The sequence below is a fragment of the Astatotilapia calliptera genome, chromosome 18 (assembly GCF_964374335.1).
Source record: "Astatotilapia calliptera chromosome 18, fAstCal68.1, whole genome shotgun sequence".
Taxonomy (NCBI): Eukaryota; Metazoa; Chordata; class Actinopteri; order Cichliformes; family Cichlidae; genus Astatotilapia; species Astatotilapia calliptera.
This window is the reverse complement of record NC_137439.1, coordinates 14,200,576-14,226,172: the sequence shown is the minus strand read 5'-3', so window position 1 is coordinate 14,226,172 and position 25,597 is coordinate 14,200,576. Positions and strand designations below refer to the sequence as shown.

At 39.3% G+C, this 25,597-nt stretch overlaps 1 protein-coding gene across 1 annotated transcript in view; it reads left to right on the top strand.

Annotated features, from left to right (window-relative positions):
* LOC113010712 (signal transducing adaptor molecule (SH3 domain and ITAM motif) 1) overlaps window positions 1-24,440 on the top strand; it is a 42,715-nt gene extending 18,275 nt beyond the window's left edge. The window contains exons 3-23 of the mRNA XM_026149914.2: window positions 6,513-6,635; window positions 9,103-9,189; window positions 9,330-10,373; window positions 10,838-11,398; window positions 12,182-12,324; window positions 12,453-12,562; window positions 12,648-12,763; window positions 16,164-16,205; window positions 18,960-19,044; window positions 19,209-19,284; window positions 19,480-19,575; window positions 19,701-19,847; window positions 20,523-20,613; window positions 20,889-21,084; window positions 21,413-21,507; window positions 22,238-22,326; window positions 22,501-22,588; window positions 22,744-22,798; window positions 22,923-23,076; window positions 23,315-23,436; window positions 23,920-24,440. Coding sequence (XP_026005699.2) covers window positions 6,513-6,635; window positions 9,103-9,189; window positions 9,330-10,373; window positions 10,838-11,398; window positions 12,182-12,324; window positions 12,453-12,562; window positions 12,648-12,763; window positions 16,164-16,205; window positions 18,960-19,044; window positions 19,209-19,284; window positions 19,480-19,575; window positions 19,701-19,847; window positions 20,523-20,613; window positions 20,889-21,084; window positions 21,413-21,507; window positions 22,238-22,326; window positions 22,501-22,588; window positions 22,744-22,798; window positions 22,923-23,076; window positions 23,315-23,436; window positions 23,920-24,151 — 3,752 coding nt within the window. The 3' untranslated portion in view covers window positions 24,152-24,440. The remainder of the gene's footprint in view (window positions 1-6,512; window positions 6,636-9,102; window positions 9,190-9,329; window positions 10,374-10,837; window positions 11,399-12,181; window positions 12,325-12,452; window positions 12,563-12,647; window positions 12,764-16,163; window positions 16,206-18,959; window positions 19,045-19,208; window positions 19,285-19,479; window positions 19,576-19,700; window positions 19,848-20,522; window positions 20,614-20,888; window positions 21,085-21,412; window positions 21,508-22,237; window positions 22,327-22,500; window positions 22,589-22,743; window positions 22,799-22,922; window positions 23,077-23,314; window positions 23,437-23,919) is intronic.
* Window positions 24,441-25,597: the final 1,157 nt, after the last annotated feature.

Sequence of the window (25,597 nt, the reverse complement as noted above, 5' to 3'; positions counted from 1 at the left end):
AATAAAACAAAGTTCACTATCAGTAACATCATAGCACCCACTCAGCTGTATAGAAACTCCGTCATGCTAGCCAGTACGCAGTACGAGTTATTGTAACTGACTGTAAAAAGTCAGCACAACGAAAATAAACTCCACCTAAATTTGTTTTATATCTGACCCAGATAGACTGCAGGTCATAAGTTCTTACCTGAAGTTCAGTTCACCTGACACTCGGACTGGCGGCCGCCTCGGGTCTCTCCTCCTCCTGCCTCCCCTTCCCTCATCCACCTGCTGGCCTCTGTGGAAGCTCCGCCATAGCCACCACCAAACAACTGAGTTATTTTTTCACATCGGCCAGCATCTGGCCATTCCACCACCTCTCATTGTTCATGCCGTTACAAAAAAAATTTATAAATAAGTCATCAGCCACTGGGCAAATGCCCGGTATGCCCGATAGCCAGTCCAGCTATGTTAACCTGCAACCAAATCTGCAGCTCCATAAAGCAATGTTAGACTTGGATTATATCTTATGACTCATGCTATGCTAGCAAACATTTAGCTAAAATAGGCTACGACTTATGCTAGCTCCCCCCAGTAGCCTACTGTCTGAAATATTAGACGGTTGCAATAATTCTCTAAGTGTTATTTTTTCCTTGGTATTCTAATGCCACAGAAGTTTACAAAACTCAACAAACTTAATATTACTTACCGGGACATTTATTCTCTCCTCATTTTCTTTCATCGAAAAATTGTTTTCTGTCTTTCTCCTTCCTTTGCTAACGTGATGCTCATAGTGCAGAAGCCGAGGCTGCATTCACTTACATTCGAATATCTGAGCTTCACTGTGAAAACATAATCGTACATTTGATATTTGATTTAATTTTATTGTTTTAGCTTCGGGGTGGCACCCGGGGTGGCCAGTCTGGTTGGGGCCCCCCCAGGGCCACCCTGCTGGACACGCCACTGCGTAGCTGACAGCTGGTAACTGTGCAGGGGCGGGTCTAGCAAAGTTTTGCCAGGGGGCCAGGTAGGGCATTAACAGGGAAAGGGGGGCACAAAGACATACTTTCCTTTCTTATTCTCATGTCTAGCTTTTAATAAATAAATATCTGATTTTTAAACAAGTTTTCATCTGATGTAAAATGTATAGAAATCCATTATTGTATACAGTATAGGAACTTTATAATTTATAACCTAGTAAGCTATAGTACTTTTTCCTTTGGGAAGATACCATGTGTGCAGTCTGCAATTCTGTTGAAGATGTTGAATCTATTTAATTATTGTGGAAAAATTATTGATTTCTGTGCATTTTTTTTTTTACACGTGTATTAAATTAAAGTTGATTACGTCAATTAAGCATTATGAGGTGGAGGGTGGTTCCCTATGTTTTTTTGTTTGGTTTTTTTTGCTGGGAGTTGGCAACCCTACTAGTTAGGTTGCTTAATATTTCCGCGAAGTACTCTTTAAAATACCAGAATAGGAAGGATGGTGTAGGTTTAAGTTTATTAGATTGATAAGTATTGCTGAACTATGAAATATTTTGGGTGCAGTGTATTTTTTGCATACAAGTATAACAGAATAGCTTTAGATTTGTTTTGTTTTTTTAAACTTGATTATGAACTTATACAAAATGTAGCAAGATATTTAAAAAAAACATTTTATTGATTATAAAATACGCTATATCGGATTTATATCGGTATCGGCAGATATACAAATTTATGATATCGGTATCGGACATAAAAAAGTGGTAACGTGCCATCTCTAACATGAGAGAGAGAGAGAGAGCCCAGCAGGCTGGCTAAGCTAGCTCGGTAGTTCAAGGTGCCTAATGTCTAGGTAATTTGTCTCAGTGGTAGCTTCCCCTGTGGCGTAGTGCTGCTTACTTTTTAACATTCCTGTTGGCGACTGTTAGCTGCAGGAGCCGGAGTGAGATGTAAGGACATCGGTTCAACTTGCAAAACCTGCTCAGGGTTTAACTGTTTAACATGGTCCTAAAAATGGCATCAGGAGAAACATAATCAAGTTCTTTAAACCCAAACTCCACCGGCAAGATAAAAGTGTCGTTTGCTTTGATGTATTCAATCCACCTCTTCTCGCTGTGCTGAAATAACTCGGCAGTTATTAAATGGATTGCTTCATCCTCCTTGGCCCACTGTGGTACATGTTTGTTTGATAAACTGCGTGTTTTTTGTTTATCTACTCAGTTTGTTGAATTTCCAAACCAGATTGTAAAAAGACAAGTCCAAGAATGATTATGGAAATCACAAACTTGAACTCGATCCACAAATATATCTAAGTAAAGTTATGACGGTTTATAGATCTACAGTTTACAGCTGTAGACAGACAGATATCACGGGGGTTTACCATTTAAAAGAATAATATTTGCGTTTCCTTAGGAAATGTGAACATGCTGTATTGACAGGATTAGAAAGTGTCAGACTCCATTCAGGTGGGGAAGAAAAGTTCTGTGTGACTAATCTGGGTTTTGGCTTATCATCATTTTCCACTTATATACAAAACACAAGGCAAAATCAAAGAATTAATGTGATAGCCATCCACAGCTACTGTATAAAAGGCTCTGACCTGCACAGGCTTTCTTTGTGTTGCTATGGAAATTTCCACTGCTACGCAGGAGGGAGGGAGGGCTTGCAAGCAAGTCTAATGTCAGGTATAAGGAACTGGGGAATTTTTTTCTTTGACTGGCTTAGAGTCCAGATGAAGTACAGCTGTTTTAGAGACACCACAGTGGAATGCTTCATCTTTCAGTCTGTTTTTCCCTCTGTCTCCTAATCCGCATCCTCTGTCTTTCTTCTACTTTGATGGCAACAATAAAGGATTTGCCAAAACTGACTCATAACAGAGCATAACTTCTCCTAAGTATCACCGGCAACTTTAAAAGCACTCACAGGTCAATTTAACATCACTGATCTTATCATTACAATGACACGATATACTGGGAAACCTTGGATTCTGGCATCCATGCAGATGCTACTTTGACCAAGCCTCTCATCCACGCTGACAGCGATAGGACTCTGAAATGGCAGCAGTATCCCACAACAGGGGAGACAACAGTTCGGAACAATGACCCAGGCTCCATACTCTCCATATCCCAGATCTCCAAAAGGGAACAAAATACACTAGAAAAAGCTCGATGCATAGAGACGCCATCCTGCATACTACAGGACCCACAGGATCTGCCTAAATAATCTGATGGCTTAGCATTCATTTTAGTATTCAATATAAAAAACTGCAGTCAATCCTGCAGAGAAATACTCCATGGGGAAGTGTAGAGCTTAATACTCATGTTAGCAATGTTTATACCAGCAGCTGCAATTCTAAAATGCTGAATTTTTCAATATCTGCAGCACGTTCCCTGCTAGTCCTTGTTTCCTGAGCTAGAGACACAAAGGAGTGCCATCCTTGTAGAGCAACACTGCTAGCTCTGGTTCTCCAGATAAGACACAAGTAGTCTTGCATTTTTCTAGAAATATATTTCTTTTTGTCTTCATTCAAAAGGACAAACCACAAAAAACAGACTGGAAGCACAAGGTTTTCATTTGACATCAATAAAATGTAAGTTGCAGTATCCTCCACTATACCTCTGCTCTTTGTAGCATTTTATGACATTTATTTGCCTTGTGGGGATTATTTGGCTCAAGTCCAGGTTGCTGATGAGGAATCTGGCTGCTCTCCTGCTTCTCAGCTCTCACCATGCCTCAACGGTTCTCGGCATTCTGCACCAGGCCTTTGGTGTAACAGTCCCTTTTAAGTCAACTCATGACATATGTCATCATATTTATGTTTCAGTCACAGTGGTCCTATGAATATAAAACAAAATGCATGTGCTGACTAATGAGGTACAGAAGTAGATTTGCTGTCTGCATGTACATAAAGAGAGGACTTGAGTGAGCTTTTTTTTTCTTAAAATACTCCATATGGTAAATTAAATTATCAAACTTTGTTGTAATGTACTTTGATTGACATCAAACAGTATAAGTGTAATGTCAGAGATTCTGACTACCTTTCACTTGTTCACCTTAGCACATTTCAAGGTCAAAACAAAACTGTGTCAAAACAATCAAAAATGTCTGATGAATGGTTATAGAAACAACGTAGGTTTATTTTACTTCTTGATTCTCTGTAAAAGAATCTTTTAGCTACCTTGGAAGTGTTAGTGTGGACCACATCACACAAAATTGTTGTTTATGCAAAATCTCTTGGAGGTTAGAAAAAAAAACCCGGCAGTGACAAGCAGTGGGAAAATGTTACAGCCCTGGAACAAGTCATCAGCTGCTCTGCCCAGAATGAATTTCCATGTTAGTTCAGTCTAAGCGTCGCTGTGGGGAAGAACATGGCTGTTATGGTTTTTAACCCAGGTTATACACAGTATGTGCTAAATTCTTGTTATGCTAAGTGTAGATACTAAAAAGTCTGCAAAAAAAACCCCCACAATTATTTTTCTGCCACAACAATTAAAACACTCTTTTGTTGTCTTTGTTTAAGATTTTAAAGTCACAGACACATTTTTTTTCTATTTCTGTGGGAGAAATCCAGCCAGGAGAAAAGTTATTGATGCAAAAACGTATGTGAAATTCATCACCTTACACTTACCTTGCTTTCAACCCAGAACCTGCAGATGTACAGCTGCATGTTTACATGGTGTGATGCTGTACTTTAAACAGCGTGTTTTCAGGGACAGTGGGGGATTCTCTGATGGAGCTCTCCACATTCACTCACATGGGGCTGTCGGTACACATAAGGACAACAGTGGCCGGCATATCCATGTCTAGCTCCATGGTGGTCCCCCCCCCCCTTTAGTTTGTCAGACATGATGTTTGTACAGATGTCTGGGTCCAAAGCAGAAAGGACAAACCCTCGCTGCCCTTTTGGTGGTCCCGGCCTACCCCTGACTTTAAAGCATAGATATACTCAACTGTACAAGTTATCTTTTGGATTAAATTTTCTGACTGTATTCTGTGACCATGGTGGGTATAACATGTTTCTATAAACAATTCTCTCCTTATTATTGTTATTATTCATGGTCAACAGCCTTGAAGACTGCTGTTGTGCTCTGTGAGGTTCTTTGACCCATTTCAATGTATTTCAGATTTAAATAAAATAAAACAATTTATTACAGTTTGCGTTTTAGTAATGAGTTCCGATAATGATAACTAAAGAAAGATGAGCAGCCAGGACATTAGAGTGGTTGTAAACAAACCCTGATGTTGGCTACCTGAAGTTTGAACTCTAAGACCTTTATCCATACCGCTGCTTCCTTTGTCCTTCAAATGAAGTGGTAGCCAGTCTCTCCAAACATTTAGCTTGCTTACAGTCTGTATGATAGCTGCACTTTCTTCCCCAGTCAGTCTTATCTTTCAGCAGTGTCACTGTGTTCAGTGATCACAGCAGTTGTGAGTGCACGGTTTTTATAAATAATAGAACCAATGTTGAAAGTAAATGGAAGACCCACTTTGTTTTATGATTATCTATAGCAATATGACATTTTATGAATCTTATGTACAGGACACCTTTTAACAACATCTTTTAAATAATAGTTTGTTGCATCTTAAGTTGTATTGATGAGTTATGATAATGGTATGATATTATACTAGAGAAACCCTGATGTTAGTTATAACTAAAGTTTGAACTGTAAGTCCTGCATCCACACTGCTGCTGTGATTTGTTTGTAACGGCAGATGGTGATATTGCACGATTTTCACATTTTGTTTGCAAACATCCAAATCGGGAATGTGTGACAATTTTCCATAAATTCTCCTTTCCTAAATAACCTGATAACCTGATAACCTGACCTCTTCCATTAAGAGCTTTTTGGCCTGTTGTGAATTCACGGCAGCTGTCTTGTATCTCTGCTTACTAAATGCTACTTTGTCAATTCGAGTAAAGTCAAGCAACCAACCTGCCTACAATGTTTAGCATTAAATCACTTAGTGTTGGGGATTTTTAGGAAGCAGAAGTAAACGTCTGCGACACGAATGACCAAAAATCTCACTGTCCCAGTGTTCTAGGTTAGTTGCCAATGACACAGAAGGGGAATAGTAGTGTTTTGTATTGGTTCCTCAGTCATATGGATAACACATGTGCAGTGTTTTCAAAGTTTCATAGTGAGTTTTCTTGCCAGTTAATGGGGCCAAATGTTTTCAATTGATACTCAACTTGAGAAAAGCACAGCGTGTGCCACCACAGACACGCAGGTCTAAACTTAGTGATGACGTAAAAAAGAAAGAATCCATGTGGTTTCACTTTTTATATGAAAACATTTGGGATGTGTTTATGAACTTCCTTCTTCAGCTGGAGCGTGTATGGGTTACTACTGCAATTTTATTCTTCTTGCTTGCAGCCAACCTAGAATAGAATAGAATAGAATAGAATAGCACTTTATTATTATTGTAAATGTACAACGACATTATGGGTGTCCCATGCCAACTGTCCCGGAATAAAATATATAAACTATAAATAGACAGTGCTGTACACTGTTCACTGGTTTGTGACACAGACCCTGTTGTGTGTTACAGGAATTCAGGAGGGTACAGAGTGCACCAAGTGCAAAAATGACTGGGCATTAAGGGCAGCCATCGCACTCCTCTATGTGCTCTGTGCCCTGCTCGCTATAGCGGTGGCTGTCCTCGGATACAAAGGTAAGCCGTAACTGAAGTTAAAATGCCTGCTTAAACAAATACTCTAGTTTTCAGCTGGATTGCAGCTTCTGACATCCACAACAACTTACCTGACAACACTGAACCCACAATGTGTGCATAACGGGTTGAAGTGGAATGGCAGATGGTGACCTCAGTTTTTCCACAGTGGCTCAGTTAGACCCTTTCTTACAAGCCAAGAAATATTGATGCTCTAAGCCAAATACATAGACTTTCCTTTAACTACAGATGATGGAACACTTATTTAATTCTTCACTACTTCACTACCCCTCCACGGACTGGCATATTAGATCACCCAATTATGTAAATGTAAAAAACATATTCTTGCCATTTCCTTATATTTACATGTGAATTAAGTTCCTGTCCTCTGTGCTGTGGTGATATTACTTGTACAAGCCCCTGGACTGTCAAAAGGCATAGCAACTGGCCCTGTTGCCCTTGGATGTATAATCCTGTATTGTACTCCTGTAGGTGTGTTTGCTGGTTTAGTATGACGTGATTCACAGAAAGTGAGAGGGGATCAGTATGAATGAAATTCTGTATAATTTTATTATGAAGTTCTTTCTCTTCACACAAACTTGGTTGATTTTTTTCCTTTTTTTGTCTAATAGATTGAACGATAACAAACAGAAAATACAGTACACAAAATCTTGCTAGAAAGTCCAGAAAGGATGATAAGGCCAACTTCAGGAAAGACTTTGGACAGACAGAGAATTAAGATGTCTGACTTTGGCACAATTATAGTTTTTTTTCCCTTTGTTTACTCCTGCCCTGCCTTCTGACTCCCATGGTCCCACAGCTTCTCTCTGCCTTCGTCTTTTTCTTTGATGTTTGATAAAAAATTAAATGGTTGTATCACTAACAGTCAAGCCAGAGGCTTTGGCCTAAGATTAACCACTCTGTTGACAGAAACCGTTGTTTACTGTCCACCATATTTGACATCTTTAGCCACAGCTCTAAATGGGAAACAGATTGTGTGGCGCTGTCCTTACTACACGCATGCTGCTGTTACTCCCTGTTTGAACAATGGAAATAATATTAAATAGAAACAGACAGGAATTCCACATATTTCAGGCGTTATCATCGGGGAATGCTTTCTGTGCCTTACACATTTGTGGTCCAGAGCAGTCACAGAAAAATATGCCGAAAGTATCCTCGAGTGAAACACTGCTACAGTCCTACCTGCTCCACAGGCAACGGATGGCATATTTGCCTAATGGGGAAAGACTTAATCCAAACTACTGCACAAGTTTAGATTTAAATCAGAATTAGGTGCTGTCAGGTTTGTTTTAGGCTTCCAGCTTTGCATCTGTGTTAGCGTCAAGCCCAAGTGAGTTTGATGTCTTGGCTCTAATGTCTACCAGATGACTGTGCAGCGACTACCCAGGCTTAACAGCCCAAAGCAGATTTTATGGCTTGGTTGCAATTTGTTATCTCGTGAACTACAGACTAACTCACAAATTGCTGCGAGTGTCCAAAATACTTTGAGTGTGCAAGAAACCAATCTGAGCTCTGCATTCTATGATTTTTTTTCTATGCACTTTGTTATAGATATGCTGCTATTTTTCAAGTTAATGCTTTAATTCCTGTTAAAGAATTGTTTATTTAAATGTTTGCTCCAGCAGCTTTCATCAGTGTTAATCTCAGTTTGGGTAACTGCCTAGCTTTTGCTCATAACATGTCCCAATAGACAGCCAGACTTACTAAAAGACTTACTTAAATTAGCAGCCTTATATAACTCGCAGTGCCTTTCCAATATAAGGATGTGAAAAGGATGGAAAGATTAACAGGGGTGAATGAGAAGGTATGTTCAAGATTAGTGGGGAGTTTTGCAGGTGTTTCTAGTTTATTCTAGATTTTTCTCACTGTTATCAATGGAATAAATTTATAGAGTGTTTCTGATTTACCCAAAAGAAAAGCATGTGACCATTTCAGAGAAACTAAGACAGATTTAAAGGAGATTACCTTCAAACTTCAGTTCTCAGCAGTTACCCAACAGCTCTTTGAAGCTGTTTTTGTTTGTCCCAAGTGCATGTTATTGTTTCATGTTTTTGTCACTCCTGGAATGATAACAGTGAACGCTTAGGGTGTTTTCCAGTTCAGTATTTAGACGCCCACATGCTGAGAGAAAAACAAAGCATGGAAGAGAGGAGACTCTTCCTGCAGATGTAAGGAGAGAGAAAGTGGAACCAGCGTCGTAAAGCGCTGGCGTGGTATTGATTATGTGTTTGACATTATTTACACTGATGAAGTGGAATTTGTGAGGAAAAATGTTAGGAAAGTTTTTCATTCCATTCAATCCCATGTTCCCATCAGTGGCGTTTAACTTTTCCAGTTTTTCATTGCAGCAGTATGAGTGTAACAATGCCCTCTGCTGTTAAGAAGCCCTTCTGCAGAATATACTATATCTATCTTCAACTTTAAGACAGTCGCTTTCATTTTTTCTTAGTGGTTGAGAAAATGGACAACATGACAGAGGGCATGCAGAATTATGGAGGCAAGATCATTGCTGTGGAGACAGACTTAAAGAAACTAGGTAAGTTCCAGTAACACAAGATTATATCATAGATGCCGAAAGCTGCAGAGATTTCAGTGACGTGTACAAGAAAGTAGGTTTTGGCTTTGACACTATACTATATTTGTATGTCCTATTAACAGTGTGTGACTGTTTTTCAGATGATCAGGCTGGAGTGATGTCAGTTAATGCCACTAGTGAGATGAAGACTTTCAAGTCAGATCTGGAAGCGTTACAGAATCAACTACAGCGCATTGCAAACAGGGCAACAAGTAACAGCGACAGGCTGGATGAACTTAGGATAACAGGAGGTGATACGGAAAGTGGACATGTCTCACTGCAGAGTTTTATGGAAAACAATGATGCTTCACTGCGTGGCATCAAGCAGACCTTGACCTCTTACAGTGGAATGATTGACAGCCTTGAGGCGGACACTGCACGGCTCCAGTCTGAGATACAGAGCCAGGTCAAAGTAGAGAGCCAGACTCAGGTTGATGTCAGTGCGCTGAACATCACGCAGGCCCAGCAGCGCAATCTCCTCAGCACACTACAGAAGACAATTGAAAATGCAGGACAGGAAGTTCAGAAACTGAAAAATGACTATCAGATTCTGCAGCAAACAGCCAGACAAACACGGGCTGACACAGAGTGGCTGAAGGAAAAAGTTCAGAACCTTCAGGTTTTGGCAGCCAACAACTCCGCCTTGGCCAGAAACAATGAAGAAGCTCTAAATGACTTGGGAGCTCAGCTCAGCACTTTAGCCAGCCAAATCCAGAATACCTCAGCTCTCACAGAGGGACATGACCAGAGCTTGCATGAGATGATGGACCACCAGAGAGACCATGATAATGCCACCTCGTTTAAGTTTGACAAAATGGAAGCACGATTAGACAGACACGAGAATGACATGAACCGCGTGACTGGAAACATTAGCTTTGCCGCACAGATTCTTGGTGTCATCAGTTCCGAGCTGAATGGCCTGAGGTCCTGTGCTGAGACAGTAATGCAGCACTCTGACCTGTTAGTGGGACTGAATGGAAGTGTGACACAGGCCAACGCAGACAACAGAGAGCTGCGCGCCCAGCAGGATGAACTAACAGCCCGGTTGGACAGAGAAGTCAACAACTTGTCCATGGTGATGGAGGAGATGAAGCTAGTGGACAGCAAGCACACACAGCTTATCACCAACTTTACCATCCTACAAGGTGAGGAATACCTGGCGTGCCTGATTTAGAGCTTTTCATCATCATATGTAAATAAAGCACCTTTTCCAATTATTTGTGAAAATTATGACAAGTATATTTAATTATTCTAGGTATGGAACTCGTACATTTTTAATTAATATAGAAAAGTATAAGAATATATAGATAGATTTCTTCCACTTCCATTTTGTTAAATAAATAAGTACAACAGTTTTCAGTTTCTTGGGGTAAGTTACATCGTCTACAACCTTCTGGTCTTAAGAAGAATCATATTTATGAATTATTTGTGACTTCTGACAGTGACTAGGATTGTACCTCTTCTGATTTGTAGTATGCATTTGTACCAGAAAAGAAATATAAGATTACAAGAAATCATTTGTGTGATGTTTTGTGTGACAGTGCATGTAAACATTAATTGTTACACATTGTTCTATCAGTTATAGTTCACTTATCTGCTCGTATTTCAGGCCCACCAGGTCCAAGAGGGCCCAGAGGTGATAGGGGTCCTCAGGGGCCAATGGGCCAAACGGGACAAAAGGGTGATAAAGGAGACAAAGGAATGCCAGGATTGGTCGGACCTAAAGGAGAACAAGGTGCAGCCGGACCACCAGGCGCAGCAGGTCCAAAAGGTTCAGTTGGGGCTCGAGGTCTTGTAGGACCTAAAGGATCAAGAGGGCCTAGTGGTCGACCTGGAAACCCTGGTGAGAAAGGTGACCCTGGGGTTCCAGGGCCTCCTGGGACGGATGGACCTTCTGGAATGCCAGGACCGCCCGGGCCACAAGGGCCCAGAGGAGCAGCAGGACCTTCAGGTATGGAAGGACCCCGTGGGCCTATTGGACCCATGGGCCCTCCAGGTCCTCCCGGTCTCCCAGGACTTCCTGGAACTCCCATATTTGTAAAGCCACCTCAGCCCACTCAGCCCCGTCCAGTCACTCAACCTCCCAAACCATCTCAACCTTCTAAACAAGTACAGGAACCACAGGGCTCTGTGTCGGTCCAGCCTCCTGTTGCCACAAGTCCAAAGCCTGGTGAGTTTTGTCCTGTCTCACTCTCATCAAACCCAACCGTTCACGGCAGTTGGCTGCCCCTCTCTGAGCCTGCTTCTGCTCGAGGTTTCTTCCTATTAGAAGGGTGTTTTTCCTTCCCTCTGTCACCAAGTGCTTATTGATGGAGGTTGTCTATTTGTTGTGGTTTTCTCTGTATTAGGGTATTGTAGGGCCTTTATCTTACAATATAAAGTGCCTTAAGGTGACTGTTGTTGTGATTTGGTGCTAAATAAATAAAATAAGATAGAATCTTGCACGGTGGCACAGTGGTTAGCACTGTTGCCTCACAGCAAGAAGGTCCTGAGTTCACTCCAGCCTGAGCATCACTCCAGCCTTTCTGTGTGGAGTTTGCATGTTCTCCCCGGGTTTGCGTGGGTTCTCCCCGGGTACTCCGGCTTCCTCCCCCAGTCTAAAGACATGCACTTTGTGGGGATAGGTTAACTGAAAAATCTAAATTGCCCTGTTTTTTGGTGTGAATGTGAGCGCGAATGGTTGTCTGTCCCTGTGTGTTGGCCCTGCGACACACTGGCGACCTGTCCAGGGTGTACCCCGCCTCTCGCCCTATGGTAGCTGGGATAGGCTCCAGCACCCCCCGCGACCCTGAAAAGGATAAGCGGAAGCGAATGGATGGATGGATAGAATCAAGTGATTAGATAAATTAGACCAGGACATTTTTGTAAATGTTGATACCTTGTACCATCTAACTAGCATCTCTAGTGATTTTGTTTTGTTGGATAACATGTATGTGGTAATTCATTCTTCCAGGTTGTCCACGTGAATTCAGAAACTTTGGAGACAGCTGCTATTACTTTTCTTCTGGTTCACAGAGGCTCAACTTTGATGACGCCAACCAGTTTTGTACTAATCGTTCAGCTCATATGCTCATTATCAATAACAGTGAAGAACAGGTAAATTAAATTACATCCATATATTCCATATAAAGCTATTGCTAATTTTAAACAATTGCACAAATTGACATAAAACATTATTATAAACATTTTTTCTTGTTACATCTTCTTTTCTATTCTACCTCTAGCAATTTGTAAAAAAATCCATCACAGGAAAAGGATATTTCTGGCTTGGACTGAGTGACAGAGAGGAGGAAAATGTCTGGAAGTGGGTAGATGGAACCATACCAGTTTTCACGTGAGTTGCAAATTTGTGTATGTATTTTAACTGTACAGGACAATTTTAACAAAGTGTAACCAAGTGTCTTTGTGGTTGTTTTTAGGAAGTGGAAGCCTGGCCAACCTGATAACTGGAAGCATGGTCACGAAGACGGCGAGGACTGTGCTGGCCTTATCCATGAGGCCAACTGGAATGACTTTTACTGCACTGACCGCATTGGTTTCATCTGTGAACATGCCTTTGACAGTTAGTACCTTCTTCATATTGGACTTTTAAATTTCCTATTTGTGTGTATTTCCATAGTTGCTTAATTTGTGTTTTTGGAAACAAAGCCCATATGACGACCAAGTTTGTTTATTCAACTCCAAATGTATATTTTTAAAATGTGTCACAAATGTGTAATGTCTTAAAAAATTATACTACATTCATTTACGCTGTTCTTTTGTAGACTGATGCAGTTTTGTTTATCTAAACAGATCCAGTAATTATGATCCCCTGTTCAAATTGGACTCATTCAAGATCACCTTAATATATTTTATTAAGTTTTTCAAAAGAAAAATAAACAGTCTAGTTTATTTTGTAGTTATATAGATATACACACAGAGACATATACACACACAAAGAAAGAATTTAATCTATTTTGGAATTTTGTAATAAGGCTGTAACAAAATGTGGAACAAGTAAAGCACTGTGAATGCTGTCCGGATGCACTGTAACAGTGAACATCCCCTGCTAAGTGGAGCTTAGTCATCATTAATAGCTGCTTTTTCATACAATAAAGCCTCAAATTGTCACTGTGAGAGCTATAACTTTAAATGCAACATCTTGGGCGCACACACAGAGATACAGATACAAAATGTGTTGTATTTTTTTTGTTCTCTTTACAGTGAAAGTTCCAGTTTTATAGCATCCATCTAAGAAGTAGTGATCAGTCTCCTTTCAGGAGAAAGGTGAAGAGGTTGAAGAGGTCACTATAACGAGGGCCATGCGGAGGAGCGCTACGTGACTAGAAGACTCTGATAAAGCCAGCCCAGTGGAGCATCACTGACACTTAGACTTTTATTTGTCTTTAAAGGCACTTTACAACATAATACCGTGCAAAAGGCAGAGCAAACACAGAGCCATTCCACTGTTGTATTAATTTAGATTTTGTACTGAAAAAATATGAGCATCTTCATTTATTTAGGCTGATGCAGCCACAGTTGTACATGTGTATCTGTAAATAATATTTTACAAATGACAATTAGTTGGTTGGAACTGAATTTGATATTGTTTGATTTGTTCAGTTACTCAGTCTTTACACATTTAAACTGTCAGAGTATACTTCAAATCTTTGTATCCGATAAAATACTCCACAGAATCATAGAATTATCATTTGTTTACAAGCAAGTTCCCACAAACATGGTGAGCAACCACTTGTCATCATTGCCCAATAAATACCTGTAACCTAACAAAAAGAAAGAAAAGTAGAGTAAATTTTTTCAGTGCTTTTTTGGAGGTTGGGGGAGAATTGATTGCTGATGTGAGCAGTGTTGCTGCCTTACAAAGGACTGTATTTCTTGGACTTTGACCTGCCAGTATTATCTTAATCTGATATATACATGATCCATATGCACATGGTTTGTAATGTATCCATTATCAGATGATTTCTTCATTATGCCAAATGCAATATGCGAAACATTATAATTTGTATAATCAATTTTTTTTGTTGATCTTATGGACTGAATAGCAATGTTTAATCCAGTTTAAGGTTCATCTGTGAGTTCATTCAATCACCACATTCCGATGGATCGGGTCAGAATGCTTAACACAATAAAATGGGGAAAAAATTTGTGTGGAATCACTGACTGTTGTCCATAAAATATTTCAGTAAATGTGTGCAGACTGGTTAGCATGAAATGCCAAGTGTTTACACATAAAAACTGAAGGAAAATAGAGACTTTAAATTTCAAATATTACTGCTAATCTGCTATTTATGTCTTATTTGCATTTTTATTTTGTCTTCAATAAAACGAGTGTATAACAGTATAGCATCAGTACTTTGAGAAAAAGTAGCAAAATATTACAAAAAATCTAAACTACAGCTAAACTTACATATTTCACACACTCTAGACAGAGTGTGTGAACATCACTGATGCTGCCTAAACCTACATACTATTGTATTAATAATATAATAATAACATGCTAATATTATAAATTGACAATTACAACACATTGACTAAATAATGGATTTATATAATGTAATATTCAGTCTATATTCAGATAGAAAATTTCAGATGTACTAAAGTAGATTTGTATGTTTTGGGGTTTGTTTGTTTGTTTGTTTGTTTTTTGATATGTATGCTTTGTCTAAAAAGTGAAAAATGCATAAAATAATAAATACTGACAATAATACCTTTTTTAAGATTATATACTTGTTCTAAGCACTAACAAAATTCTTAAAATGTATAATTTTTTCAAAAATATACTTGAATTATATATATGCTAATATTGGTGCCAGTTTTATTTATATATATATATACATATATATATACACATATATACACTTTTAATTAAACTCAGTGTGCTTTCCATACATTATAAAAACATTTTTAAACTGTATCTCGGTAATGTCCTAAAGCAATTAACAACTAATTATCAACTAAACAGAACTTTAACATAGACACAGTTGTGTCTTGACTTTAGGCATCTTGGTCCAAAGGACAAGACAACAGTGATGCAAAGCACCCTCAGCGCATTTAGGTCCAACTCAGGGAATAGTTAAAAGATTTGCACCTCTCTAGAGAGGCCCACTTGGTCTTACTGAGCAAGTCAGAGATGTACTTGAAGAGCAAACCACTGAGAGTTGTATGAACTAACAGAGATTTTAAACGTAATCCTGGGTGGAACCAGGACCCAGTGAAGACTTCAATATTGGGGTAATTTGATAAAGTTTCTGTTTCTGTGTAGGGATTCTGGATGCCGCTGCTTTAAACTGGTAATATATCCAATAATATAACTGGATAAATATCTCAAATATTTCTTTCTTGTCTCTGTTCAATTTTAAAAGGTTTGTAGACATCAAGCAGTTAATGTCATCTGTGCTAGAATTACATATTGGTTAATGTAGTTTAGTTTAGACCACTGTTAATTACTTAAATTAGTAATTACTCATTTATTGCTTCACTTACGCCACACAAATCCTCTTAACTACAAGATTAAAGTCTTTATGTGTTACTCATTTTCACGCGCTGCAGCCTCACAGTCACATTTTGTCACGTGATCGACATCACCTGACGATGACATGTTATTTTTTTCTATGCCAAGGACAATTGGTGACTTATGATTCATTCTCTCTAGTTTGCAGACAGCACACAGGGATGAACAGTAGTCCGACAGGGAGTGTTAAACTGTAGAAGCTTATAACCGTTTATTAAATACAGTGAGGGCTCCTTCGATTACCCAGAATGCCCTGCTTGTTGCCGTCTGGCGAAGGAGTGACTGTGTGAAAAGAATCAGTTAGCTGCCTTTGATACCCATTAGGTTGTCGTTACTATGCATTTGTATTGTATGAAATAAGAAAAAAGAGGGAAAGAAAATATCTGGGAAAGGCGAAATCTGTTGTCGTCTATACACCAAGCGATGCCTCTCTTCACGACTAACCCCTTTGACCAAGATGTTGGTGAGTAATCACAACTGGAGGCTGTTATTAGCAGGCTAGCTAAGTAGCTGTGACCAAACAGCTTTGTTTGTGTTCTCCAGCTGTGGGCAACATTTCACTTAGCCACTGGATATATATTATTGGTATATGGGTAACGTTTGGTACATACTGTAGGTTGTGTAAACTGACAACCTGAAGCCCATGATATTAATTTTGATGTCTGTTTTGCTTGTTTTTGAGGAGCATAGATGGCTAGCTTGCTCCCCTATCCTATGTGTATATTTAGCTAGCAAACAGCAAGTGACCGTTTGGCGAAAGCATCCTAAACTGGTGATGTTATTCTCGAGATGTATTACGTGTATTATTTAAGTCAGGCCAACTCTTAATGAAGGCGGAGACACAGGCTTGTCATCGGATCACTGAATTGAGTTAGCAAGCCATATCACTGGCTACCTTTATGTATCCCATCTTCTGTTAACTAACCACAATTATGTGCTTGACCTCTCACAGTGAGTGGAAGTGAAAGAGGATGCGGAGCTATGGGAAACCACAGAGTATCACTGTATTTCCTGTCGTCTCTTTGATCTTTGTCGAGTGGTTAGCCACCTAATTTTCATGTAGAGCGTGTAGTTTTCATATAGATGAAAAATACACAACACCGTTCACTTGCACAGCCCCATACACAGCCTCAAGCCCAAACCCAGCAGTAAATGCTGTTTTGATAAAACAAACCAGCCTTTAACTGATCGTGCTCTTCTGTTCCTGGCTTTTACTACTGTTGTGAGCATCTGTTACTTCACTATACTGTTTTGTATGACATGACAGCAGCCAAAGTGCTTTACAGGCTCACATAGTCAGTCAACATAATGAAAAATAATAAGTGGAAAAAAACGTCAGAAATAAGAATAAAAAACATTACTAGTCAACTAAAACGGGTGGAAAAAAGACATTTGCAGTGAGTGTGATCAAACCATGAGGGACCTCAGACTTAATTAAAGCAAGTGTAAATAAATCTTTAGAGCTGATTTAAATCATCAGCTGTTGATCAGATTCTTATTTGGGGAAGCAGATTATTCCAGAGCCAGTGGCAGTAACCACACTTGCCTGGTTGCCTTTAGCTTTCAGTCAAGTAAGGGGCACTGAGAGAAGTTGTTGGGATAATGAGTTGGTGACCTACAGACAAAAAAAATATCTGTTGTGAAACTCATTTATTGGAAACTTCACAGACAGCCAATGCAGTTCAACTAAAACAGGAGCGATGAGCTATCTTTTCTTTGTACAAGAGTCAATCAGCTGCGTTTTGAACCAACTGGAAAGCGTGGAATTGGGCAATCCTATATACAGAGAATTGCATTAGACCAGGTGAGATTTGGTAAAGGCTTGGATAACAGAACTGGCTCTAGCAGTGGTTTTCACTTGGTAAAAGCTCTCCTTCACAACATTCCTTTGATTGCTAAAATTCACGGAATGTCTCATAAAAACACAAAGATTGTCTGGTTAAAGGACTAACTGCCTCACTGAGGATGGTTGTGTAGCTTGGGGGTCTGAATAAAATAACTTCAGTTTTTCTTAGTTTCTTTCTTTAGTTTAAGGGTTTGTTTTTGTTTTTTACATCTGTGATTCCAGATCTTCCAAACATTCAAAGAGGTTCTTTATGGTTTGAACACAGTCAGGTGTGGCAGGTAGATAAAACTGGGTGCCACATAACAAGGATAATGAATTTTGGCTTTCTGTCCCTCTCTAATACTTCCAATCTTGTTTAGGGTATATAGACATATTTTTCTAATGCTTCTTTTGTCAAGAGCAAAAGAAGCAAAAAAAAAAAAACTTTTTAATGTACTTATTACTTCCCAATTATTACTTCTACTTCCCAGTAACAGCAACTGATGACTCATGTTAGAAAGCAATGTCAGCTATTTACACATCTTATTTCTATTCCTATGTTTATACTTGGAATACACTTAAATAGCTCTGTAATAGACTGGGACCCTGTCCAGGGCTAACTTAGACTCTTGCTCTATGACAGCTGGGATAGACTCCAGCCCAACTGCAACCCTGAAAAATCAGCGCTGTTGATTGCTATGTGATGCCACTGGCTGATGTTTATTATTGGCTAAATATTATTGGCACAACATTCAAGAAGATGTTAAAATGTTGTCAGACAAAGCATTTTAACATCTGTTTAATCTAAATCTAAAATGTTCTTGTTAAACACCTTATCTGCTCAAAATTGCACAAGTGGTACTTGGTAAAACATGAAGCTGCTTCCAAGACCAGAGGAGTCAAACACACAGAGTAGATGCAAGACTAACCATTTCATTTGGAAGGAAAACCCCAAAAACACAATTCTTAAGTGGCAAATAGAACCCACTGCTGATTGAAATGCACTGATCCTTAGATAAACTTCAGGTGAAGTCTTCGCAGATCATGAGCTGTTAGATTGTGTTCACTGTAGTGCGGTAGTGTTGATGGGGCACTTCTCATATATTGTCAGCCCTTTGTATCTCATCATGTTTATGCTTATGTGTAGAGGAACATAGTAATCTTGTTGTTTTGATTTCTCAATACCAAACATGATCATGAAAAGAGGATTCTCACGGACCGTTTACAACAGTGATTCTTTTTTTTTTTTTGTAGGATTACAGTAGCTTTATTACTCCTCTACAGAATTCCCATGTCTCTTCTTTCCCATCTCTAAATACAGTCATGCAAAAAAAATATGCTTTTGCTGTAAAGACTTCTTCTCACGCCGGTTGGTGTTCTTCTTTCCTGCAGAGAAAGCAACCAGTGAGATGAACACTGCTGAGGACTGGGGCCTCATTCTGGACATATGTGACAAGATAGGGCAGTCACGCACTGGGTCAGTTAACTTTCCTCATTCTGAGGCATACCAACACATTTCTTTTATATTTTTGAGTTTTGGATCATTAGAATATATATTCAAGGAAGTCTAAAGAAGTTTAAAAGAAGAGCTTAATATAGCTTAACCTTCTCAAACCTTTGAGTTGTGCTGTTCTGTTCCAGGCCCAAAGAATGCCTCCGCTCTATAATGAGAAGAGTGAACCACAAGGACCCTCACGTAGCCATGCAGGCACTGACTGTAAGCAGACTCTTAACAAACAGCCATGTTTTGTTTATGTTTGATAACTTATTTCTTAAATGACACTAAGCTATAAGCTAATAAAGTAACCACATTTACTCTTTTATAAGTGATAAATTACGTATGTCAAAAGTATTTCAGGTGTTTACTTACTTCATGAGGTTCATGAAGAGGATGTACACTTTGTCTTCGCAGCTTCTCGGTGCCTGTGTCTCAAACTGTGGGAAAATTTTCCACTTGGAGGTGTGCTCCAGAGAGTTTGCCAGTGAAGTCAGTAATGTCTTAAACAAGGTGTGTGGTAAATTTCACTTTCTTGTGTGTTGTCCAAATAAGCCACATTAACTATGTGGGATTTCTTCAAAAAGGTTCACTTTTGATCCGTGTTGGCATAAAATGCTTTAATGCGTGTTCTCCAGGGCCACCCCAAAGTCTGCGAGAAGCTGAAGGCCCTGATGGTGGAGTGGGCGGAAGACTTCCGCAATGATCCGCAGCTCAGTCTGATCTCAGCAATGATCAAGAATTTACGGGAACAGGGTGTCACGTTCCCTGCTGTGGGCTCCCAGGTTGGTATATGAGTATGGTGGTTTATACCCCACCCCCACAATTGCAGTGGATACGTACCTGACGTAAGTTGGAAAATGTTTACTGTTCAGAATAAACGCTAATATTAATGTGAGAAAAACAAAAACTAGCAGACAGTGTAGCGACTCCTGTTTAATGGTTTACTATCGCATTTCACTCATTAGCTAACAAAACTGAAATGATGTTCGCTCAACAAGCATCATCTTTACCTTACGACAGGTAAGCTAACATAAACATTACTGTCAAAACATTAATATAAACAAGGTATCAAAGCGACACACTAACTTAACTCTCTAAAACTGACCCACTCAGAGTTGACGTCACAGCTCCAGATTGCTGACGTTTTACATTCTGGTGCACTGCAGTCGTGCTGCTGTGGAAGGAAAAGCTCTGCTTTGACAGTCTGCATTCAACTTTGTTTTCTGGGAAATCCTTTAAAATTCCACGTCGACATGTTTTTATAGTCTGTCATCAATTATGCCGACGAATCATTGCAGCGCTAGTGGTTAAGATCAGAATTTTAAGTTCTGGCTCATTCTATTTGTAATGCTAGTATCTCTCTTGGTTTGCTCAAAATCCATCCACGTTCTTTTATTCTTTTGAGTCATGAGTGTAAGTCATTATTTATGTGAAGCACATGATTATTGTCTTCACAGGCTGCTGAGCAAGCAAAAGCAAGCCCAGCTTTAGTGGCAAAGGATCCCTCCACATCAACAAACAAAAAAGAAGAGGAGGATTTGGCCAAAGGTAAAGAGGACTCTATCAGATAATCAGAGCACTGGACCATTTTTTTATTTTGTTTTTGTAAAGGACTCTTGTATAAATACTCTTTTTAATATTCAGACACACATAGAAATGCATTAGAAGCATGTTCATTAAACACATTTTAACTGTTGTTTATTGGCTTTGCAAAACTCCCCCTGTTATTGTGGATTAATGAATTGCAGATGTTCCACAAGGTTTTCAAGGGCAAACACACAATCACACTCTTGTGATTATCTTATTATCTCTCTTGTGTGCAGCTATCGAGTTGTCTCTGAAGGAGCAGCGTCAGCAACCGCAGACCTCAATGTCGAGTCTTTACCCAAACACCTCCACCCTGCTCTCCTCACACAAGTCTGACGGCAGAAAAGTCCGTGCCATCTACGATTTTGAGGCTGCAGAGGACAATGAGCTCACCTTTAAGTCGGGAGAAATCATCACTATCCTGGACGATAGGTGAACATTTACACAAATATAATCAAGAGCACACAACAAACCAGGACTTTCAGTATATAATAGTGAGCAGATTTCCTGGGACTATGCTACGTTCTTATTTGGATGGCTGTTCTCTTTGAAGCCTTTTTGAAATGCTCTTTAGAAAAGCACAGAATCCATGAACTCAAAAGAAAAATATGTTTTAAACATCACATCTATGTATTCATGCTTTAAAGAGGTCTGGACATGACTTTGTAAAATGCCAATGAAATTATTAAGGATTAAATTCAGTTACTAAAGGCAACATTTTTCTCATAATTGAATGGACTTTTTGTTTTCTTTCTCCCAGTGACCCAAACTGGTGGAAAGGGGAAACATATCAGGGGGTGGGGCTGTTTCCCTCCAACTTTGTCACTGCTGATCTCACTGCAGAGCCTGAGATGAGTGAGTACACACACTTGAATCATTGCTGTTTCTTTGGGAGCCCATTTAGTCCATTAGCAGCATTGCTTTATAGATCTGGGAGTGTGATATCCAGAGAGCAGAGTGCAGTAAGAGACACAAAATAGGTACTGAAAAAATAACACTGCCTAAATTTCTGGGAAGGAGTTCAAGCAGTGTGTGATCAGCACTTTCTCCTGCTGATAATCTTTTCTTATGTACCAAATCTTTTTCTGGTATAATTACAGAGCCCTCTGAAATGCAACATTCATATTCATATGTTGGTATCTTGATGCTCTGTTCTATCTAATTCATTGTTTCCACAGAAATGTGTAGTCTTAAAAATTTATTCTTGGGAGTTTTCTGGCTTTTTCATCACATCCACTTTTTGTTGGTTAAGATAACCTTTGTTGTTATTGCTTGCTAATTGTATGGCTTTGTCATATTGTTGATTCTGTGGGTTTGCATACTGGGTATGTACATCATGCTGTTGCACTTCTACTGCCTTCATGCTGTGTGCCACCGTTTCTTGTAATTCGAGTTAAAGAAAAACTTTTATCAGCTCGTAACTTCTATTTTTATCTGATATCTGTTCCTGTGCTGCATGCTTCTATCAGAGCATTACAGGCGATCAAGTTAGTTTGTTCTTATCTCTTACGTTTGCGTTGCTGACCACTGCCACTGTTGTGTTGTTTTTCTCCTGCTGCATCTACGGCTACTTGAAAACCCACAGTGAAGACGGAGAAAAAGACAGTACAGTTCAGTGAGGACATTCAGGTAGAGACCATAGAGCCCGAACAGGAGCCAGTGTACATAGACGAGGTGAGTGCTCTGCTGTGTGCGCTTTCTTACTCAGATCATTCAGATTTATTAAGGTCACAAGTTTCTACAGTAAATAAAAAAATCTCTTCCAGTATAAGATAAAAAACTTTATTACTTCTGGATTAAGTTGTGAAATGATCTCACATCTATCCGATACTTATCACATCTTCTCAGGACAAAATGGACCAGTTACTGCAAATGATTCAAAGTGCGGATCCAACAGACAACCAGTCTGACAGTGTTGAATTATTACAGCTTGAAGGTAATTTTCATTCATTTATTTATTAATTTCTTATGCAAAATATGAATATATGAAAGTGAAAGAAAACTATTTAATAACATTGTACACATGCTGCATTTTGGAAAAGGTGGATTTCTGTCAGCCAAAGAAAGAGATTTAAACAATTTTTTCATCAGGTGCCTGCAATCAAATGGGGCCCCTCATTGATCAGAAGTTGGAGGATATTGACAGGTACATTGTGTTGATGTGGCGTGCTTTATTCATAGAAATTCAGAACATTGTAAGCTCAGCAGAAGCGAATAACATGCAGAAGGTGTTTGACAAGATATGGATTGCTGATTGTTTGTATCACCAGGAAGCACTCGGAACTGTCAGAGCTGAACGTGAAGGTGATGGAAGCGCTGTCTTTATATGCCAAGCTGATGAATGAAGATCCCGTCTATGCCATGTATGCCAAGCTGCAGAGCCAACAGTATTACATGCAGCAGCCTGCCAGCGCCGCACAACAGGTGAAGTCAATACAAACTTCTTTTTTTTTTTTTTTTTTTTAATTTGAGAAGCAGCTACATTCTGAAAGGGAAGTACCAACACTGGGAAGTCTAAGACGCTTGGAAAGAAAAGATAGATTACCATGAACCTGAATGATTGAGAATCTACACAGACAACATTAGGTGTTGTCATTTTTTCAAGGACTTTAAAGCTGATTGAATATTAATATTTACTTTATGTTTATATTTGTCACCACAGGTCTACCCTGGTCAGCCTGCATCAGGTTCATATGCCATGAGCAGTGCTGGGGTGCAAGGCTATACCGTTCCTATGGAGCAACTTCCTCCTGGAACTCCCCTTCCTGGTCAACCAGTTCCCAGGTGAGTTTGAGGTTACCCACGGTCCTGCTACAGCACACAGTACAAATACTAAGATTATCAGTTTCCGCTGTTGTTCTCCTCTCTTTTATGTGAGATGAAAAATGGCAAATACATTTAAATGCTTAATTAAATTCACGTTTCACTTATTCTTTAAGTTATTTTTACATATGGTAAATTTTCCGCTGGTATCAGAGGCTGTTACTCAGCTGCAGAACCAGACTTTCACTTGTTCCAGCGTTATAGACGAAGCCTTCTTAAATACCTGAACAACTTCTGGTTTTTCCTCATTGAAATTGAATCTTGGTTTCCACATTTTAAATCAAAGTATTTGCTGTACTTGGAATTGAAAGCAGTAATTTCTCACCATTGAGCAATTCCTTACACACCACAACAGTTCTGTTCTTAAACAGACAGAGGTCTTACTAGTGTTAAAATAACTGATGTAGTATAATATTCACTTTTTCCCCATCATTCTTTTCACAGTGACGTTCATATGTACATGGGCCAGCCGCCTGTGTACACTGCAGCTCCAGGCGGCATGGCACCAGCAGATGTTCAGTCCTACCAGAATCCAGCCAGCAACCCTGGCCCAGCACCATGCACAACTCCCGCAGGCATGACGCAGACCGCAAACTACAGCGCTGCCTCTGGCGTGAGCATAGCACCCTCCACAGATGTCCCACAGGCCCCCTTCTCAGAGAAAGCATTGTTATAGGGCCACCGGAGCTCACTGATATCCTCACAGGCACATATGCACTCTTACATACAGACACAACCACACACTCACAAAAAAACAGACCTGATCAAATAGTTATAGTTGAAAATGTGTTTTTATTGCATAAGTTGACACCAGATCGATTAAAACACAATTTAAACAGAGTAAACTAACATTGACATGTTTTCTGTTGTATTCAGCCGATATACAGTCAAAGCTGCAGTGCAGAACTTTAATTTCCTTCCTCTGGCAGTCAGAGTAATTAAACAAAAATATTATTTGATTTTCACTGGAAAGCATTAACCTGTTATTTGAAGATTCATGCTGCTGTCAAATGACTGCGCATATGTCTAGCAGACGTTTGACATACTACTTTTATATGGCGGAGTTTACACTGGACTTCCATTTATTTTTTGAAGGAGTTGGAGAGTGTTCATTGTTGTTGGCTTTCCGTGTTTCTCTTGTTTATACAAGCATCAAATCTCACAATACGAAACGCTCTACAAGCCTGATGCCAACTAGATGCGAGTCTTTATTCTTCTGTTTTTGTTTGATTTTGTTGGTTATGTGATTTTTGGCTTGCAAACAGTTTCTAGGTGCAGTCCCATTCCCATCATCTTCTGGTGGTAGTAGACACTACATCCTACCAGGTGCTAGTAAAATAAGGGAACAATGTATTTTAGGAAAAGAAATAGTTGGATAAACTTTCTTTTCTTTTTAAACAACTATTCAGATAGCCAGAAAGATCGCATCTTTCTTTTTTAGATCTTAGTCTCTCATCTGACTGGTGAACTCTTTTCTTTTTTTCATCCAGAGTATTCAAAGAAATTAGAAGCGTAAATCTACTAAGGATTCAGTTTCTATCTGCCATACGTCTAGCCCAACTCCAACTGCATAGCTCCCAAAGTTTAGCTCTGGCTATTTCGCCACACATTTCACATTTCAAACTTCAATAAACTGCAAAGTTTAGAGAGTTTTATCAGGTGCTAATAGCCTTGACTATAGCAGACATTCATTTTTATGCAAAGGTCCCACACTCCAGCTTTAAATACACAGTTCTGCTTCTCTTACCAGTAAAGAAGTGATCATGGGGATTTATTTAAAGAGCTCACACTACACTGAGTCACAGATATAAAAGTATGGAGCGGCTTTCAGTTTCCATCTCTCAAGCCCAATCACTTCAAATCTAGATTTGATAGCAATACATGCATTCAAATTTTTTCTTGTCACATGCAAAACCATTATGGCATTAATTGCTTTGTATTTATTTCAGACTATTGAACAATTATGGCAACACTGAGTTACAAAACATTTTTTTCCAATTAGTTCCTAGAAGAAAAACTAAAACTTTGGTGCTAAGAAGTTGTTTTTTAGTACATATGGAGTTAAATTTGCATGCATAAAAGGGTTGTTTTTCAGCAAAACAAATACTCTTTAAATATTAGA